Below are 13,710 nucleotides of genomic sequence, written 5' to 3' on the forward strand. Positions count from 1 at the left end.
GAATCTATAAGCACATTGATCTTGGACTTCCTATTATTCACAACAGTGAGAAACAAATTTCTCCAATTTGTGTTTGTGTGTGTGCTTGTGTGGGTGCTGGGGATTGACTATAAGGCCTTGTATGTGCTAGCAAGCAACCTACCACTGAGATACATCTTCAGCCCCAGTTTCTTTCTTTCTTTCTTTCTTTTAATTTTTTTTAATTGTAGTTGGCACAATAACTTTATTTTATTTATTTCTTTTTATGCAGTGCTGAGGATCGAACCCAGTGCCTCGCACATGCTAGGCAAGCACTCTACCGTTGAGCCACAACTCCAGTCCCTCAGCCCCATTTCTGTTGTTTATAGACCACCCAGTTTGAGCTATTTTGCTATAGCAGCCTAAGATAGCATACCTGGATCTCATTTCCTAAATTAACTTACAGTTGCACTTTTTTTCCCTATCCTTGGAAGGGCTAGAAAAATGAACATCCCAGGGGTAAAGACTGCTGCAGCCTGTAACTGGTCTGTGGATTAAACTGTATTGCTATGAAGAGCCCCAGAGGCTTGAGAAGATGGAAAGAAGGAATCAGTCAGTCATCCAACAAGTCTTTATTTTTTCCACTTGGTTACTTCTCCAGAGCTGGTACCCTCTGAGCTCTGGAGCAAGGTTAGACTCACAGTGCAGGAGGGTGCCCTTGGGGGCTATGCCATTGCTTTCCTCCAGACTGGGTCTGAGCTCAGGGCAGGATCAGGCACTTGAGAGCCCTCCACCTTGCTTGGGTGGCACAGATGGTGGTGCCTCCCATAGGGCTCTGGAAGGTGGAGGTATTGGTGAGCCCACTCCAGGCCTATGAAGGATGGAGGGACTTCTCCATAAGGCCAAGCAGAAGCATGAAGAAAATGAACCTCAACAGCAGCACTGCATGTCCTTTAAAAGAGACGTCATGAGAGGGGAGCCCAGCTGCTTTCTGGGACCAGCTCCTTGGGGTTTTCACAGAGAACGGTGTCAGCCACCCTCCGGGGTTGAGGGCCAAGAGGAATGGTGCTTTACTACCATCATCCTCAGAGTCAAGAAGGGCTCAGGGTTTGGGTACCTTCCTGAGATTTTGTAGTTGAGCCCTGAGATAAATCTGGGTTGCCCTGGAAATCATGTTGAGATGAATGGTGATTAGTTCTCTGGGGTAGATGTGAGGGGTTGCAATTCAGTGTGAGCCCATCTGTCTGTACGGGGTGCTTGAAACTCAGAATGTTCTGGAAACAGCCAAGCTCTCCAGATGTACTCTGCAAATGCCGGGCATGGAGGATATGGTGGGGGTGGGGGTTTTTGAATCAGATGGAGTTCTTTGTCTCCTCCTGTCTCCTCTTTCTTTGGTGCTTCCTGGGCACCCAGGGTATCTTCTGAGGTCATAGAGCAAAGCAGAGAGTGTTGGGGCTCCACAGAAAGTAGATGGGTAAGTGGCGGGCAGTTATGTAGGCAGGGACAATCTTCTTGACCTCTGATTTGTCCCCACATATTGCCTCTTTCAGAGGTTTCAACTGACATGCCTAGTCACCGCTGTAGCCTCCTCTCAGGATACATGCATGGAAACAGGGGTCACCTGGGTCTTTGTTTACCTTCGAGGGGGGTCATCCCGCACTCGCTGATGCGTAGGGTGGAGCAGGGAGCCTGCCAGGATGCTGAGAATCTGACTGAGGTCAGAACCAGACTTTTCCCAGCTCTTCATCTGGCCAGCACTTAGGCAGGGCCTGGGTGGAGGATTATCTTGGAATCACCCTCTTGCCAGCCCCAGGAAAAGGAGAGACCACTGGAACAGCAGCTGGGAACTTCTCTGATTGCTTCCCTTATGACAGCAGAGCACTTTATGTCCATGACATAGATGAGAAGATTGAATGCTCACAAAGAGCATTTTCGGGAAGAACAACCCACCTGGGCTTGTGTCTCATCTGTGCCAGCTCCTATCTTTAAGGTCAGAGATTTGAAGGCTCCTCTATTACCCATCTGGGGCCACTTGGGGAGGCAGAGGAGTGGCCAGTGGGGGCACCTGAAGCCTGGCCTCTCATTCTTGCTGATTCAGCTTCCTGGGATCCTAAGTGCTCACTAATGGGGCATCCCTTCCCACTCTCATGCAGGGGGTACCCCAGATCCCACAGCTCACTTCCCCAAACCCAGGCCTGAAGGGCGGTTGGCACCTGGGCTGGTGGAGGGTGGCAGGGGTCAGGGGCTGGGTTCCTGGGGCAGCTGGGCTGCATATAGGGCCAAAGTGTGGTGCAGGAACTGGTATTGCTCCGCAGTCTGGATCATTCCTCCTCTGCAAGAAGAAACAGACCATGATCGAAGGAAGGGCAAGGAGCCTGTGAATGGCCGGGGTCAAACATCTCCCTGGTCTTACTGGGAAAGTCCTGTCCTTCTCCCTCCCCTGTGTTCATTTTACTACTTTCTATTCCTCCTTGAGGCCCCTCAAGCTTCCCCTCAAGAGAGGGAGGCTGGGTACTAAGGGGGAAGTACCCTATATTGACACTTGGTCTTCTCTGATCCATTTAGCTCCTGAGCAAAACCGAACTTCTGATTTCCTCAGGTTGGGTCAGGAATATCCCTGAGCCACAAGTTTTCCTTTCTAATAATCCTAAAAGTAAAAATAGTAATTCTGTACATTTGTATAGTAGTTCCCACTTTCCAAAATACTTTCATATAAATTAACCCATTCCTTTCAATAGCAACTCTGAGGATGAAGGAATGGGCCCAGAGAAATTTAGAGACAGCTCAGTAAGATGCAAGTGGGAATTTGGACACTGCTCCTCAATCTCTAAATCCAGTGAGCATCGGGACTTGCCCATGGCCACCTCATATCTAGAATCAACTGTATCTTTTTTTTTTTCAAGCTTTCCCAAATAGGCATTTGGAAGAAGCCGGGGAATGCACGAGAAATTGAAGGGTCCTGGGAAGTCCATAGGGTGGCATATTTAATTCCAGGCCCCAAGCTAAAATTCCAAATAGAGATTCATTCCTGGATGTTAGCTGCAAAATAAACAGCTCTTAAGCCAAAGGGATCCTTTCCTTTCTTGAAAGAGTACTTGATGGTGATGTGTCTAGTGGTGCTGATGCCCAAGGGCCCCGGCCACTCATCAGCATGACTAGTCTTGTTTATCATGCACCCACCTGTCTAGCCGCAGTTGGCACACAATGCCCAGGATGTCCACTTCCCCTCGGGCCTTCAGCTGTTGGCAGCCAATTCGGGTGGCTATGAAGCAGCCTGTCCGGCCAATCCCTGCACTGGATACAACCAGAGAGAAGACGGGGAGGTCACAGGAGGGAAGAAGCAAGGGAGTAAGGTGAACAGGAAATGTGGGAGCTGGGCCCCAAATCTGTGGACAAAAATGGGACCTGCTGGGTGTGGTGGCACATGCCTATATTCCCAGTGGCTCTGGAGGCTGAGGCAGGAGGATTGCAAGTTCAAAGCCAGCCTCAGCAACTTAGCAAGGCCCTAAGCAACTCAGTGCGATCCTGTCTCTAAATAAAACATTAAAAAGGGCTGGGGATGTGGCTCAGTCGTTGAGCGTCCCTAGGTTCAATCCCTGGTACCAAAAAAAAAAAAAAAAAGAAAAAAAAATCAACAAAAAAAACGTGACCTGAAGGTGCTGTATTTGTGGGGCAGGATTCTGAGGATGGAACGCTGTACCTCAGCTTCCAGCACCCCTGGAGGAGTTTGCCTCTCTTTGCATTGGGGGAGGTGAACCCAGCGTCTCCTGCATGCTAAGCACGCGTTCTACCACTGAACCATACCCCAGCCCTGAGCCTGCACTGCTCCTTAGCCTCACTCCAGGCCTAGTCCAGGTCACCTTCCGGTTCCTGTGGACATTGCAATGATCTCTTTTCTGAGTAACAATCTACAACAGTTTCCAACTGACGGCGCCCCACTGTGGGCTGGCTGCCCCCTCAGGCCCTCCTTATCTGACCATGACTTCCTCCAGTTTATACTCAGCCTCCACGGCTGCCCAGGCCTGCTCCCTCTATGCCTCCCTTCATTCCATCCACAGTCCTCTCCTCTCTGCTGTGCGCTATCTTGCCCTTTATTTCAAAACTCTCTCCTTCCTTCTTAAACAACTCTTGCATGACCCCTGATAGAAACCATTAATGACACCCAGCACCTCTATCCAGGGGTCACCTGTGGGTGAGCCCAGGAGTCCCCTCTAATTTACACTTTTTTACCTGGATGTTGTTTTATTTCGGATGTCCACTCCCCAGTGGTCTCCTTGCTTTGTCTGTCCCCTGTGTCATCCCCCACCCACTCCTACTTTCGTTCTGTAGCCAAAGCATCCTTTTAAAATAGCAAATCTGAGCCAGGTGGGGTGGTGCATGCCTGGAACCTCAGCAAGTTTGAGAGGCTGAGGCAGGAGGATCACAAATGTGAGGCCAGTCTGGGCAGCTTAGCAAGACCCTTAGGAGACCATGCTTCAAAATAAAATAGAAAGACCTGGTGATGTAGCTTGGTGGCAGAGCACTGGCCAGCATGTGGGAGGCCTTAGGATTCAATCCCCAGTACCCAAACAAACAGAACCAAAAAGCCTCAAAGAAATAAAATGGCAAATCCAAGGTCTTGGGTTCTAACCTTGGCACCTAAATAAATAAACAATAAAATAAACCCAAGTGTCTTAGTCAGCCCTCTAAGGCTGCTCTTCACGTGGCCTTCACTTGCCTTCTGGAATCATCTCCCATCATTATTCCCACACGTAATGGCCCACCCTCTCACCCTCCCACCCTGCAGCCAGTAATGGACCAAGTTTTAAATTTTTTCTCTCTGCCTTTGCATGTGTTGTTCCGTCTGCTTGGAATGCTTCTCCTGTCCCTTCTCACTTGATCAATTCCCTTACAGGTCCTAGAGTAGCTTAGCTGTCCTTCCTCTTGGAAAACCTCTGGTTAAAGTCTGAGTTAGGCAACCTGACTCTGCGCTGCCCATCACAGCTCTCACAGCATGATGTTGAATTTAGTTGTTCAATCTGCCATCATTCCCACCAGGCCCTAAAACTGTCAGGGAAGACCCTTAGGAGACCATGCTTCAAAATAAAATATTTCGGTTACTGTTGCCTTCTTAGAGTCTAACATTGTGCCTGACAATAAGAGGTTTTCGATAAACACATGTTGAATGATCCCCTAACAGCAGGGATTGTACATGTTTCCTTTTAATAGCCAACTAGGAGCTTCCCGATATTCTGACGCCTCTCTGCATTGTGCCTGGGTACGCAGAGATGTCTGGGTTCTGCGGGAAGGAGATAGTAAGAGCAGAACACTTGCTGAGTGACACAGATTCCTGTCCAAGTAAGAACTAGGCTTGCCTGATGCTGTTCTGCTCCGACCCCTTCCCAGACCCAGTGGGAGGGAGGGGAGCATGGGATCCAGGCCACGGTGGAAGCAGCGGTCCCCCACCTGCAGTGGACCACGATGGGCCCAGTGTTGGCAGCTGTCTCTGGGCTGTCCTCCACCTCAGCCACCAGGCGCAGCAGAGGCCCGGCTGATTCCGGCGTCTGGTGGTCAGGCCAGGCTGAGAAGAGGATGTGTTTAACTGACCGGCGTTCCTCCTGGTGCTGGGATAGAGACAAGGCATAAGGATGGGGGCCGGGTGAGGGGCACTGCCCACCTTCTGTGGCATTAGAGGAGGGCAGGGGCTACAATAACCCTGTGGGGGAGTCTTCAGCTCAGAGCGGACAGAGCTAACTCTTCCGGCTCATCATCCCGCCCCGCCAAACTCCAGTGAAGGAGCATCGTCCTGGGACAGGGAAAGACCCAAGTTCAAATTTTGACTCTGCCTCTGACTAGCACATAACCCCGTTTTCTTTGCCTAGAAAGTGGGAACGGTGATATATTGGTTTATTTCCTGGGCTGCTTGGAAAATAATGAATCAACACAGAAATGTTTTGAAAAACGCAAAACACTATGCAATCACAGAAAACCTTTCTAAAGCACTTTCACGTGGACTGTTACACATCTCTTCCAACCTCCTCTCATTCCTTCAGCGCACTCTGGATCCTTCCTCTCCTTGCTGGACCACTCAGCAGGGGTGGAGTGGCTTCCTGTCCATTCCTATATGATTTGTTCCCTCTGAGCTCTTAGACTAGAGGCTCCCTGAGGTCAGTGCCCAAGTCTCTCTTCTGTGGATCAAACGCCTCTTTCAGATGTGGGCTCAAGGTTTGGATGAGTAAGCTTGGCTCCCAGAGAAGGTTGGGCCTGAGGCCCAGAGATGCTGGGGGTGGTCCAACTTCCCTGGTCCCTGGGGTGGTACCTGGATGGTGAGCTGCCGCACAGTGTATTCTGGGCACTCTTTGGTATCCTGGATGCTTATCTGGAAGGGTCCATAGGTTTCCTCTTTTGTGGGCCAGTAGTGAACACATTTCTAGAAGGGAGGGAGCTGGGAGTCAGAAGGGGGGTGTCTATCAGCTGCAGCAGGGATTGGGGAAGCTCTGAGGGGGCTGGTATCACCCTGCATATCCCATCTCCTCTGGGGAGGTCAGCAACTGGGACTTGGCTCTCCTGAGTTTGACCCCGCAGGCCAAGTAGTCCCATCTCATATTTTGGCCAAGATCCCACTACCTGGAGAATGGCTCAGACAAGAGCCAGGGTTGCCTGTCAGTGTTCTCAGCTCCCAGGGAGCCTGTGGTGCCAAGTGCCTGCATGGGGGTGTGTGAGTGTGTTGGGGCAGGATGTAGTCCTTTTGGGGGTTCACCAAGGACTGTGGCTCTGCCGCCTACCTCCTTGCCCTCTCGGAGCTGAGTGAGCATGACAATAAGGCACACTTCTTCTTGCCACACCATCTCCCAGAAGTCTGACACGGTGTTGGGCATGGGACCCTGGGTCGCGATATAGACCTTCTCCTGCCCATCGTAGCCCTGGGGAGGTGGGAGCACAGGGAGGCAGTGAGATCCGAGTGCCAGGGAAAGCCCAGGCTCTGCAGGTGCTGGATCAGGCTGAAGCCAGTGAACACACGCATGTGTGCAAGCACACACACTCTCAGAAGCCACAGGGTGGAAAGGACAAGGTCTTTTTGTTGATGATGTTGTTTTTTAATTGAACCCAGGGCCTGGTACAGGCTAGACAAGTGCTCTACCACTGAGCCACATCCTCAGCCCAGGACATGGGTTCTGGAGTGAGGAACATGTGAGTTCAAATCCCTGTTCTGATGTTTCCTAGTTATGCTATTATAAGCAAGTTACCTAGCTTCTGTAAGTCCCAGCTTCCTATCTGTAAACTGGGCATACTGATATCTGTCTTGCAGGAACGTAGTGTGGATTAAAGTTGATACAATATACTGAGAGTCTGGCATATAATGGGTGCTATATAAAAGATTGTTCCCTTCCTCCCTTGCTGCTTTCTTCTAGCACAAAATACCAAAATTGTTCATTGATTGTGAATTAATGTTTCACTTTTATATATCACTCTTATATATTTAGCAGTGAAATGCAGCACCCTCTCCCAGGCCTGTCTCTGTCCCCTTCAGGATCCTCAGTTTCCTGTTCCTCAAGATGATGGTGAAATCCAGCCCACTGTTCTGCTAGTTTTGCCTGACTAGTGGAAGACCTTGGATCCACACTGCTTTCCTGACAACAGCTATTCTGCCTGCAGCCTCAACTGCTGTCATATCCATGTTGGCCACTAGAGGGAGCTGCTTTTATTTCTTCTTAGGGTGGACAGAGGTGAGAAGTTGGGGTAGAGAGCCCACCTTGCTTTTAGGTTCCTATTAGCTGGACATTAATCCAACCATTTCCACAAAGGAAGGGATGTTTGGGAAAAGCACAGGAGTGGGGGTTCTTCCGTATTTGCATTGGGCTTTCCCATGAAGATCTGGGGGGAGCCTGGGCCGTTGGTGGTGGGGGGCGGGGGGTGTTACTATTTGTATTGGTCTCTCCCACGAAGATCTCAGGAGTCATTAGCCTTTAAGAAGCTAATGGCTAGGTTCAGCAATGCTCATTTTCCTGCAGGTTTAGAGACTTGACATACACAGGGTGATAAGGTGGTTTAAGGAAATTTGGCATCTCTTCTTTTCAGAAAAATTTTAGCATGTTTTCTAGGTTGGTGACTTTGGGTCTGTTTAGTGTCCATCCAGCCTGGCAGGGCTACGACAGCAATGAGTCAGAGCAGGCAGGGACATCAACGCCCCTGACCTACCAGCCACAGCTGGGAGATACCATCTGACATCTTCAAACACAATCCCATCACACTCCCGTTGCCCCCGTACTGCAGCCTGGCTACTCACTCGGATGTAGTTGGCGTTGATGTAATCTCCATCCTCCTGGCTCTGCACCCGACCGAGACAGACACGGCTCTGAGGATCTAGGAAGTAAAAATCAGTGGTGGTCAGAGGTCAAAAGGTGACCAACTAATACAGACTCTAACTGACTCAGAGAAAAGACTTGTGACTGTCACAGTCCTTTGTATATAGCAAGTAGCCCAATGCCCACTGGATTATTTTATATGTAGATAATAGGCAGCCACAGAATAATTTTGAGCAGGAGATTGATATCAATTTCCAGCCATAACTTGGGAAGGCTAACTGAGTGGTACTGTGTGGGATAGACTAGAGAGGAAAGGGCACGGAGCCTGCAAAGATCACACAGGAAGTTCTTGTAACGATCTACTCTGGAGATCAGTGAGGGTGCAGAACAGGAAAATACAAGTAAAATTGGAAAAAGAAGTGCTGAAGAGAAGGAGTGTCTTTCCAGTGATGGATATGGGGTCCAGAGGAGTGACTTGCCCAAGATGACTTGGTGGTTAAGTGCGACTCGGACTCAGATTTCATTCAGCTACTAGATCCTGTGGTTTCTCCTCTAGGGGACGGGATTTCTCCAAATCAAATCCAAACCAGGATAAAGAAGCAGGTCTGTGAGGAAAGGTGAGGGGATACTCCCCTCCAGAGCTAGCCTGGCTATGAACAGAGGAGGCCCAGAGGCCAGGGAAATCTCAGGCAAGGGGACTGTCCCCTCTCTGGTGGCTGCAGGGCTGGTCAGAATTAGGAAAGGACTAAACTTACCCCCTCTCCACTTGGCGGAGCACTCCCAGCCTCTGAACCCATCTCAGCTGGCAGAGGCGCAGGAGGAGGAAGGGAGTACCAGCAGGAGGTAACTCCAGTGTGGAGTCACTGCAGGGGGCAGCCTGATGGGGCTGCTCTCCGGGGAGAGGCTCCGAGGCCTCTGCAGAGCGGCAGGTGCTAGCCCTGGCTTGTCAGCCCAGTGGCCCCCATCCCAACCTGCCCAGCAATCTCTCTGTCCTGCTCCATGTGTGTTTCTCAAAGCCCTCTATGTCTTGGGGCGTCCTCCCAGAAGCCTCTGCTGCTGGGAAGCCTCCCTACATGGGAGGAAGATGAGGAAGTTTTGGTACAGGGTGCTGTGTGACCTTGGGCAAGCTATGCAATCCTCTGTCCCTCGGTTTCCTCATTTGCAAAATGGGCATACTAATACCATCATGCCAGCTTCACAGGGACGCTGGGAGAAATGAATGAACCAAAAGGGTGGAGGGCAGTACCTGGCCCGCAAGTAGGCATTTGCAAACTTCATCATCGCTGCTGCTGCTGCTGTGATTATTGCCCCTTCTTTCCCTCATCAGGGAAAGAAGATGTCCCAAGTTCTCTTGTCCTTCCTTCACCCAGGCTGTGCATCTTGCCTTCTGAAGCTTGCCAGTCCTGGGCAGAGTGCCCACCTCCCTCCATCCCCACTGCCGCTCTTACTTGGCAAGATGGTCTTGTACCGGTCCTTGGAGGCATGACCAGGGATATCCAGGTCTTCAGGATTGACGAAGTTTGAAGGGATCTTCTGGCAGGGGAAGAAATGAGTGAACAGCTGCTCCCTTTCCCAGCATGCTTTTCTCCCCTTCCTCCCTTTCCTCCTAGTGCTGGACCCTGGCCATCCCTTCTTAGCAGGCTAGAGTGGAAAGTAAAAGAGGAGACATGGGGGCAACCTCCTTTCCTGAGCCCCCAGGGTGCAAAGAGTGTCCAGGGTGTCCATGATGGACTGAGGCCAGCTGACCACCTCTAAAGCAGAGGACAGACTGATGCAGAAGGGACCCCCAAGTTCTTACCAAGAATTCCTCCTCCAGTTGCTTGGGGCTGGGTGGCTGGTGCTGCAGGGCCCAGCAGGTCAGCGGGTGTCCAGCTGTGCGCAGAAAGTGTAGGGTGACCTCCCGGGGTGTGTTCACCGAGCAGATGGGCTCCACGGTGCCCAGGGAGCGCACATCCAGCATCAGAGCCACATTGGAGCCCCGCCTAACGAGCACCCAATAAAAACCGCTTACGTTACAGTTATTATGGTATAGGGTACATTTGAGGAGGCGGCTCCTCGTCAGTGCTCCAGAGGCCTAGTGCATTCGAGGGTTCAGGGCCCTGCTGCATGCTTTTGTCCCTTTGTCAGCCAGATAAGGGAACATGGAAACAACTGCTCTTCCCCGCTGCTACCTCTTCTCCTTCTCAACCTGGCCCCCAGGCTCACACCTACACGCAACCTCTCCCCAGGGACAGCCAGCCAAATCCAGGATTTAGGGTGCAGGCTCAGGGTTGACATGAAACTCTGTGCCCCAGAAACACAAAGAACATGCAAAGGATATGCAAATTAGTACGATCGGGTTTTCTTTCCAGATTGGAGTCCAAAGTAGAGGGTCTCTGGACTCAACTATCAGAACTGGAGGGGCAAACGAAGATCTGCAGGGAAGATCTCACCTCTCCTGTAGCCGCACATGCTTCTTGGCTGGTGCTTTGGCAGGTGGAGGTTGGGTCATCTTGGCTGCCCCTAAAGATGAGGTCGGCCGCAGTGCTCTGGAGCGCCCCCCACGGGCCTGGACCATGCTGGGGTGGGGCACTGGCCCCAGGGAGGCTCACTCGGCCATGGCCATGACGTCTGCCTGGAAGACAAGGCCCTGCAGCTGCTGGCCTCAGCCTGTCTGGCCAGAAGGAGGCTCCCCAGCCCTGTTCCTCAAGAGGTGGCCTCATTTTCACCCCGAGGACAGGATCTCTTTGGTGGGATCCAGGGCACAGGCCACAGGCCACAGGCTGACTGAGGTTGGAGTAAGGAAAAGATAAAGGGTGGAGTCCTGGATGAAGATAGGAGAGAATCCAGAGGGAGAAGAAGGAGGGAGACCAAAGCGCACAGGGCTCTAAGCTGGGGTCCCGGTGAGAGGAGGCCAGGGAGAAAGGCCAATGGTGGGAACCACACAGAAGGAAGGGACAAAGCTCTCCGAAGCCACCCCTGACTCTAACCAGTGGGGCTGCTCCTGAGTGAGAAAGCGCACGCCTCTGGCAGTGTTGGAGACCGTCGGAGACCCAGACCCACCGGGCTGCTGGCCCCGCACATGGTCCTCTCCAAACCGCTGATAGGTCCACTCCCAAGATAATTTCTGGCTTCTGGGGTCCCCGTCCAGGGAGGTTAGCCTGGGGGTGTTTCCTTCCTCCTCCTGCCCTTCCCCCATCTCCCGCCTCTGTAACCGTCACAGGAAATGGCCTCACCAAGCCCTTGAGCGACAGTGCATGGTGAGGCGACAGCTAGGGGCATGAGCGGGGGGCATGGAGGTGATGAAGCCACCTCTGCTGGAGGGCCGTCCCCATCTCCCAGAGCCAGGGTCTCAGGTGCTGAGACAGCAGGGTCTAAGTTGCTAAGCCCACGGGGATGGAGGTGAGGGGACAGCTGGGCCCTTGCAGGTGCGGGTGGTGGAGAGGGCTTCTCCTGCAGCAGGAGGGGCCCTTTCACTCAGTTCTCTGCGCTCCCTGTGGCCTCCCTGCCCTCCTGGCTTCAGGGACATCAGGTGTCTGGACACCCACTCCCCGGCCGGCACCGAGGGCCCACTCGCCCTCCCACACACCCCCTTCCCCGGGCTGTCCCCACCCTGGGGCACAGGACTCCTGCTCCCTGCTTCAGGTACTTACTGAAGCAGCTGTGTTCCCCAGGCTGCCTCTTGCCAGCTGTCTATCTGTCTGTCGGTCTGTCTTTGAGGACTGAGAAGGATTCAGGAAGCCAGTTTCCTCCCTCGGCCCCTCCTCGCTTCCACCCACGCACACCCCGGCTTGCTCGTGCCGCCCTCCCGCGCCTGTGCAGCTGCCACCAGGGGTCGGTGCCTCCTGCCTGTGCCCCTAGAGGCTTCGTGCGATGTCTTGGCCCCTTTGCCAGGGGCCAAGGTCCGGTTCCCAGGAACAGGTGAGGGGCTGGGCCTTCCTTGAGCACCAGATCCCTCTGGCTCCTAAACCCTCTTCCCTCCTGCCACACTGCTCCTGTGGGTCCTTGTCACGTCCCATTTCTGTCTGCGCTCTGGGCAGAGCTCAGCTGGCCCCTGCTCCATGCCATCTCACAAAGAACCCCAGGGGACTCCTGGTCCACCTGACCATGCCAGAGACTTATTTCCACTCCTGTGCCTCTGCCCAGGGGCCCTCTCCCTGGAAGCCCTTGCTGTTTCTTGCCTTGGAACCTCATGGCAAGAACAGGCTGCAGCTTCCTAGAGCAGATGTGGTGCAGACCTGGGGTGGGAAGCAGGGGGCAGGCGTCCTTGCTGCCTGTGGGAAAGGAGGGCCCCTGGCCGGGCCAGAGAGGGCTTCCTCAGGCTCCGAGCCCTGCACAGCTCTCCGCTCCCTTGGCCTGCACAGAGGCCAGCCACCCGGGGAGTGGACAGTAGAGCTGAGCTGGCGGAGAGTCTGGGGCTTCCCCCAGGTCCCCTGCCCCCTCTGGGCCTCCTCCCAGAACCTGACATCCTCTCAGAAGACTTACGAATTGTCGACAGGCTCTGGCCCTCCTGCCAGGGGACTCCCATGTCCTCTTCACGACTGGGGCACCTGCGTGCCTGGGGCTTGGGGAGCAGCCCCCAAGTCCAAGATGCCAGGGCCCTCCGCCCCTGCCTGGCTCCTCTGGTCGGCCCCTGGCGGCCTGCAGCCCAGCCGCCCCGCGGTTCATGCTGCTGCGTCTCCTTAGACCTTGTAACATTCCCAACATCCTTCCTGGCCCCAGCACGCTCCCTCCGCATTCCCTCTCTTCCTCCCACTTCTCTGATTCAGCTGTCAAACGGTGACAGCAAAGAAGACATGATGTACCATGGCACAGGGGAGGGCACACAGGGGGCGGCAGGGGGCTTCAGCTGACCCTCGCAGGAGAACGTTTGAGGTGAAGAACAAGAGTGACCCTCTGGGCTCAGGAGGCCTCCTGCTACCTTCCTTTGCCCTTGGGAGGTGAAGACTCTTTCCTGAGCCTCTCCTTGGCTAACTGATCCTGGGTCCATCTTCCCTGTAGTTGGTGTTCCTCTAAGAATGAGGTGGGGGGGTCGCCCAAGGAAGGGGGCTAGGTGGAGCTGGGAAGTATTTGGCTGCAGGGTCAGCGTGAGGTGGCAGGAGCAGGAGCCTGGGAATCCCTAGGTCGCTGTGGGCAATGATCTGGCCTCTGCCTTGACCTCCCCATGTGGGTCAGTGTTTCTGCTGGACAGTGGTGTGGGCCCTGGAGTAAAGGAGGGGGCAGGAGGGGATTGGAAAGAGGGCCCCCACTTTGGGCCGACTGTTGATTATGATCAAGAACAGGAAGCTAGGATACCACAGGGGTGGGGGAGGAGGAAGTGGGCCAAGTCTCCCCTCCACTTGCCCAGTGCCCCCGGGTTTCCATGCCTGAGCCCTGTTGGCTCTGAGCACACCCCTGACCCCTCAGAGGCTAGGGCCGGCAGAGGTCCAAGTGTTTCAAGGAAGCCAGGAGCCTGGAGATGAGGAAGGGGGTTGATACTAGGGGTGGG

The 13,710-nt window shown here is 53.4% G+C and overlaps 1 protein-coding gene across 2 annotated transcripts; it reads right to left on the bottom strand.

The window, feature by feature from the left end:
- Positions 1 to 571: 571 nt before the first annotated feature.
- Positions 572 to 12,796, bottom strand: Ptpn7 (protein tyrosine phosphatase non-receptor type 7). Of its 2 annotated transcripts, none has more exons than XM_040277465.2 (10): positions 12,708 to 12,796; positions 10,676 to 10,857; positions 10,042 to 10,225; positions 9,692 to 9,776; positions 8,225 to 8,301; positions 6,723 to 6,860; positions 6,257 to 6,367; positions 5,404 to 5,561; positions 3,139 to 3,252; positions 572 to 2,290 (listed from the first exon to the last, which is right to left on the bottom strand). In XM_040277465.2, the coding sequence occupies exons 2-10, from the start codon at positions 10,798 to 10,800 to the stop codon at positions 2,197 to 2,199; spliced, it is 1,086 nt and encodes a 361-aa protein (XP_040133399.1). In that variant the 5' UTR covers positions 10,801 to 10,857; positions 12,708 to 12,796; the 3' UTR covers positions 572 to 2,196. The 2 variants fall into 2 exon arrangements, with proteins under 2 accessions (XP_040133399.1, XP_005330399.1); XM_005330342.5 differs by lacking the exon at positions 12,708 to 12,796 and adding an exon at positions 11,876 to 12,425.
- Between the last annotated feature and the right edge of the window lie 914 nt (positions 12,797 to 13,710).

The sequence above is a fragment of the Ictidomys tridecemlineatus genome, chromosome 10 (assembly GCF_052094955.1).
Source record: "Ictidomys tridecemlineatus isolate mIctTri1 chromosome 10, mIctTri1.hap1, whole genome shotgun sequence".
Lineage (NCBI taxonomy): Eukaryota > Metazoa > Chordata > Mammalia > Rodentia > Sciuridae > Ictidomys > Ictidomys tridecemlineatus.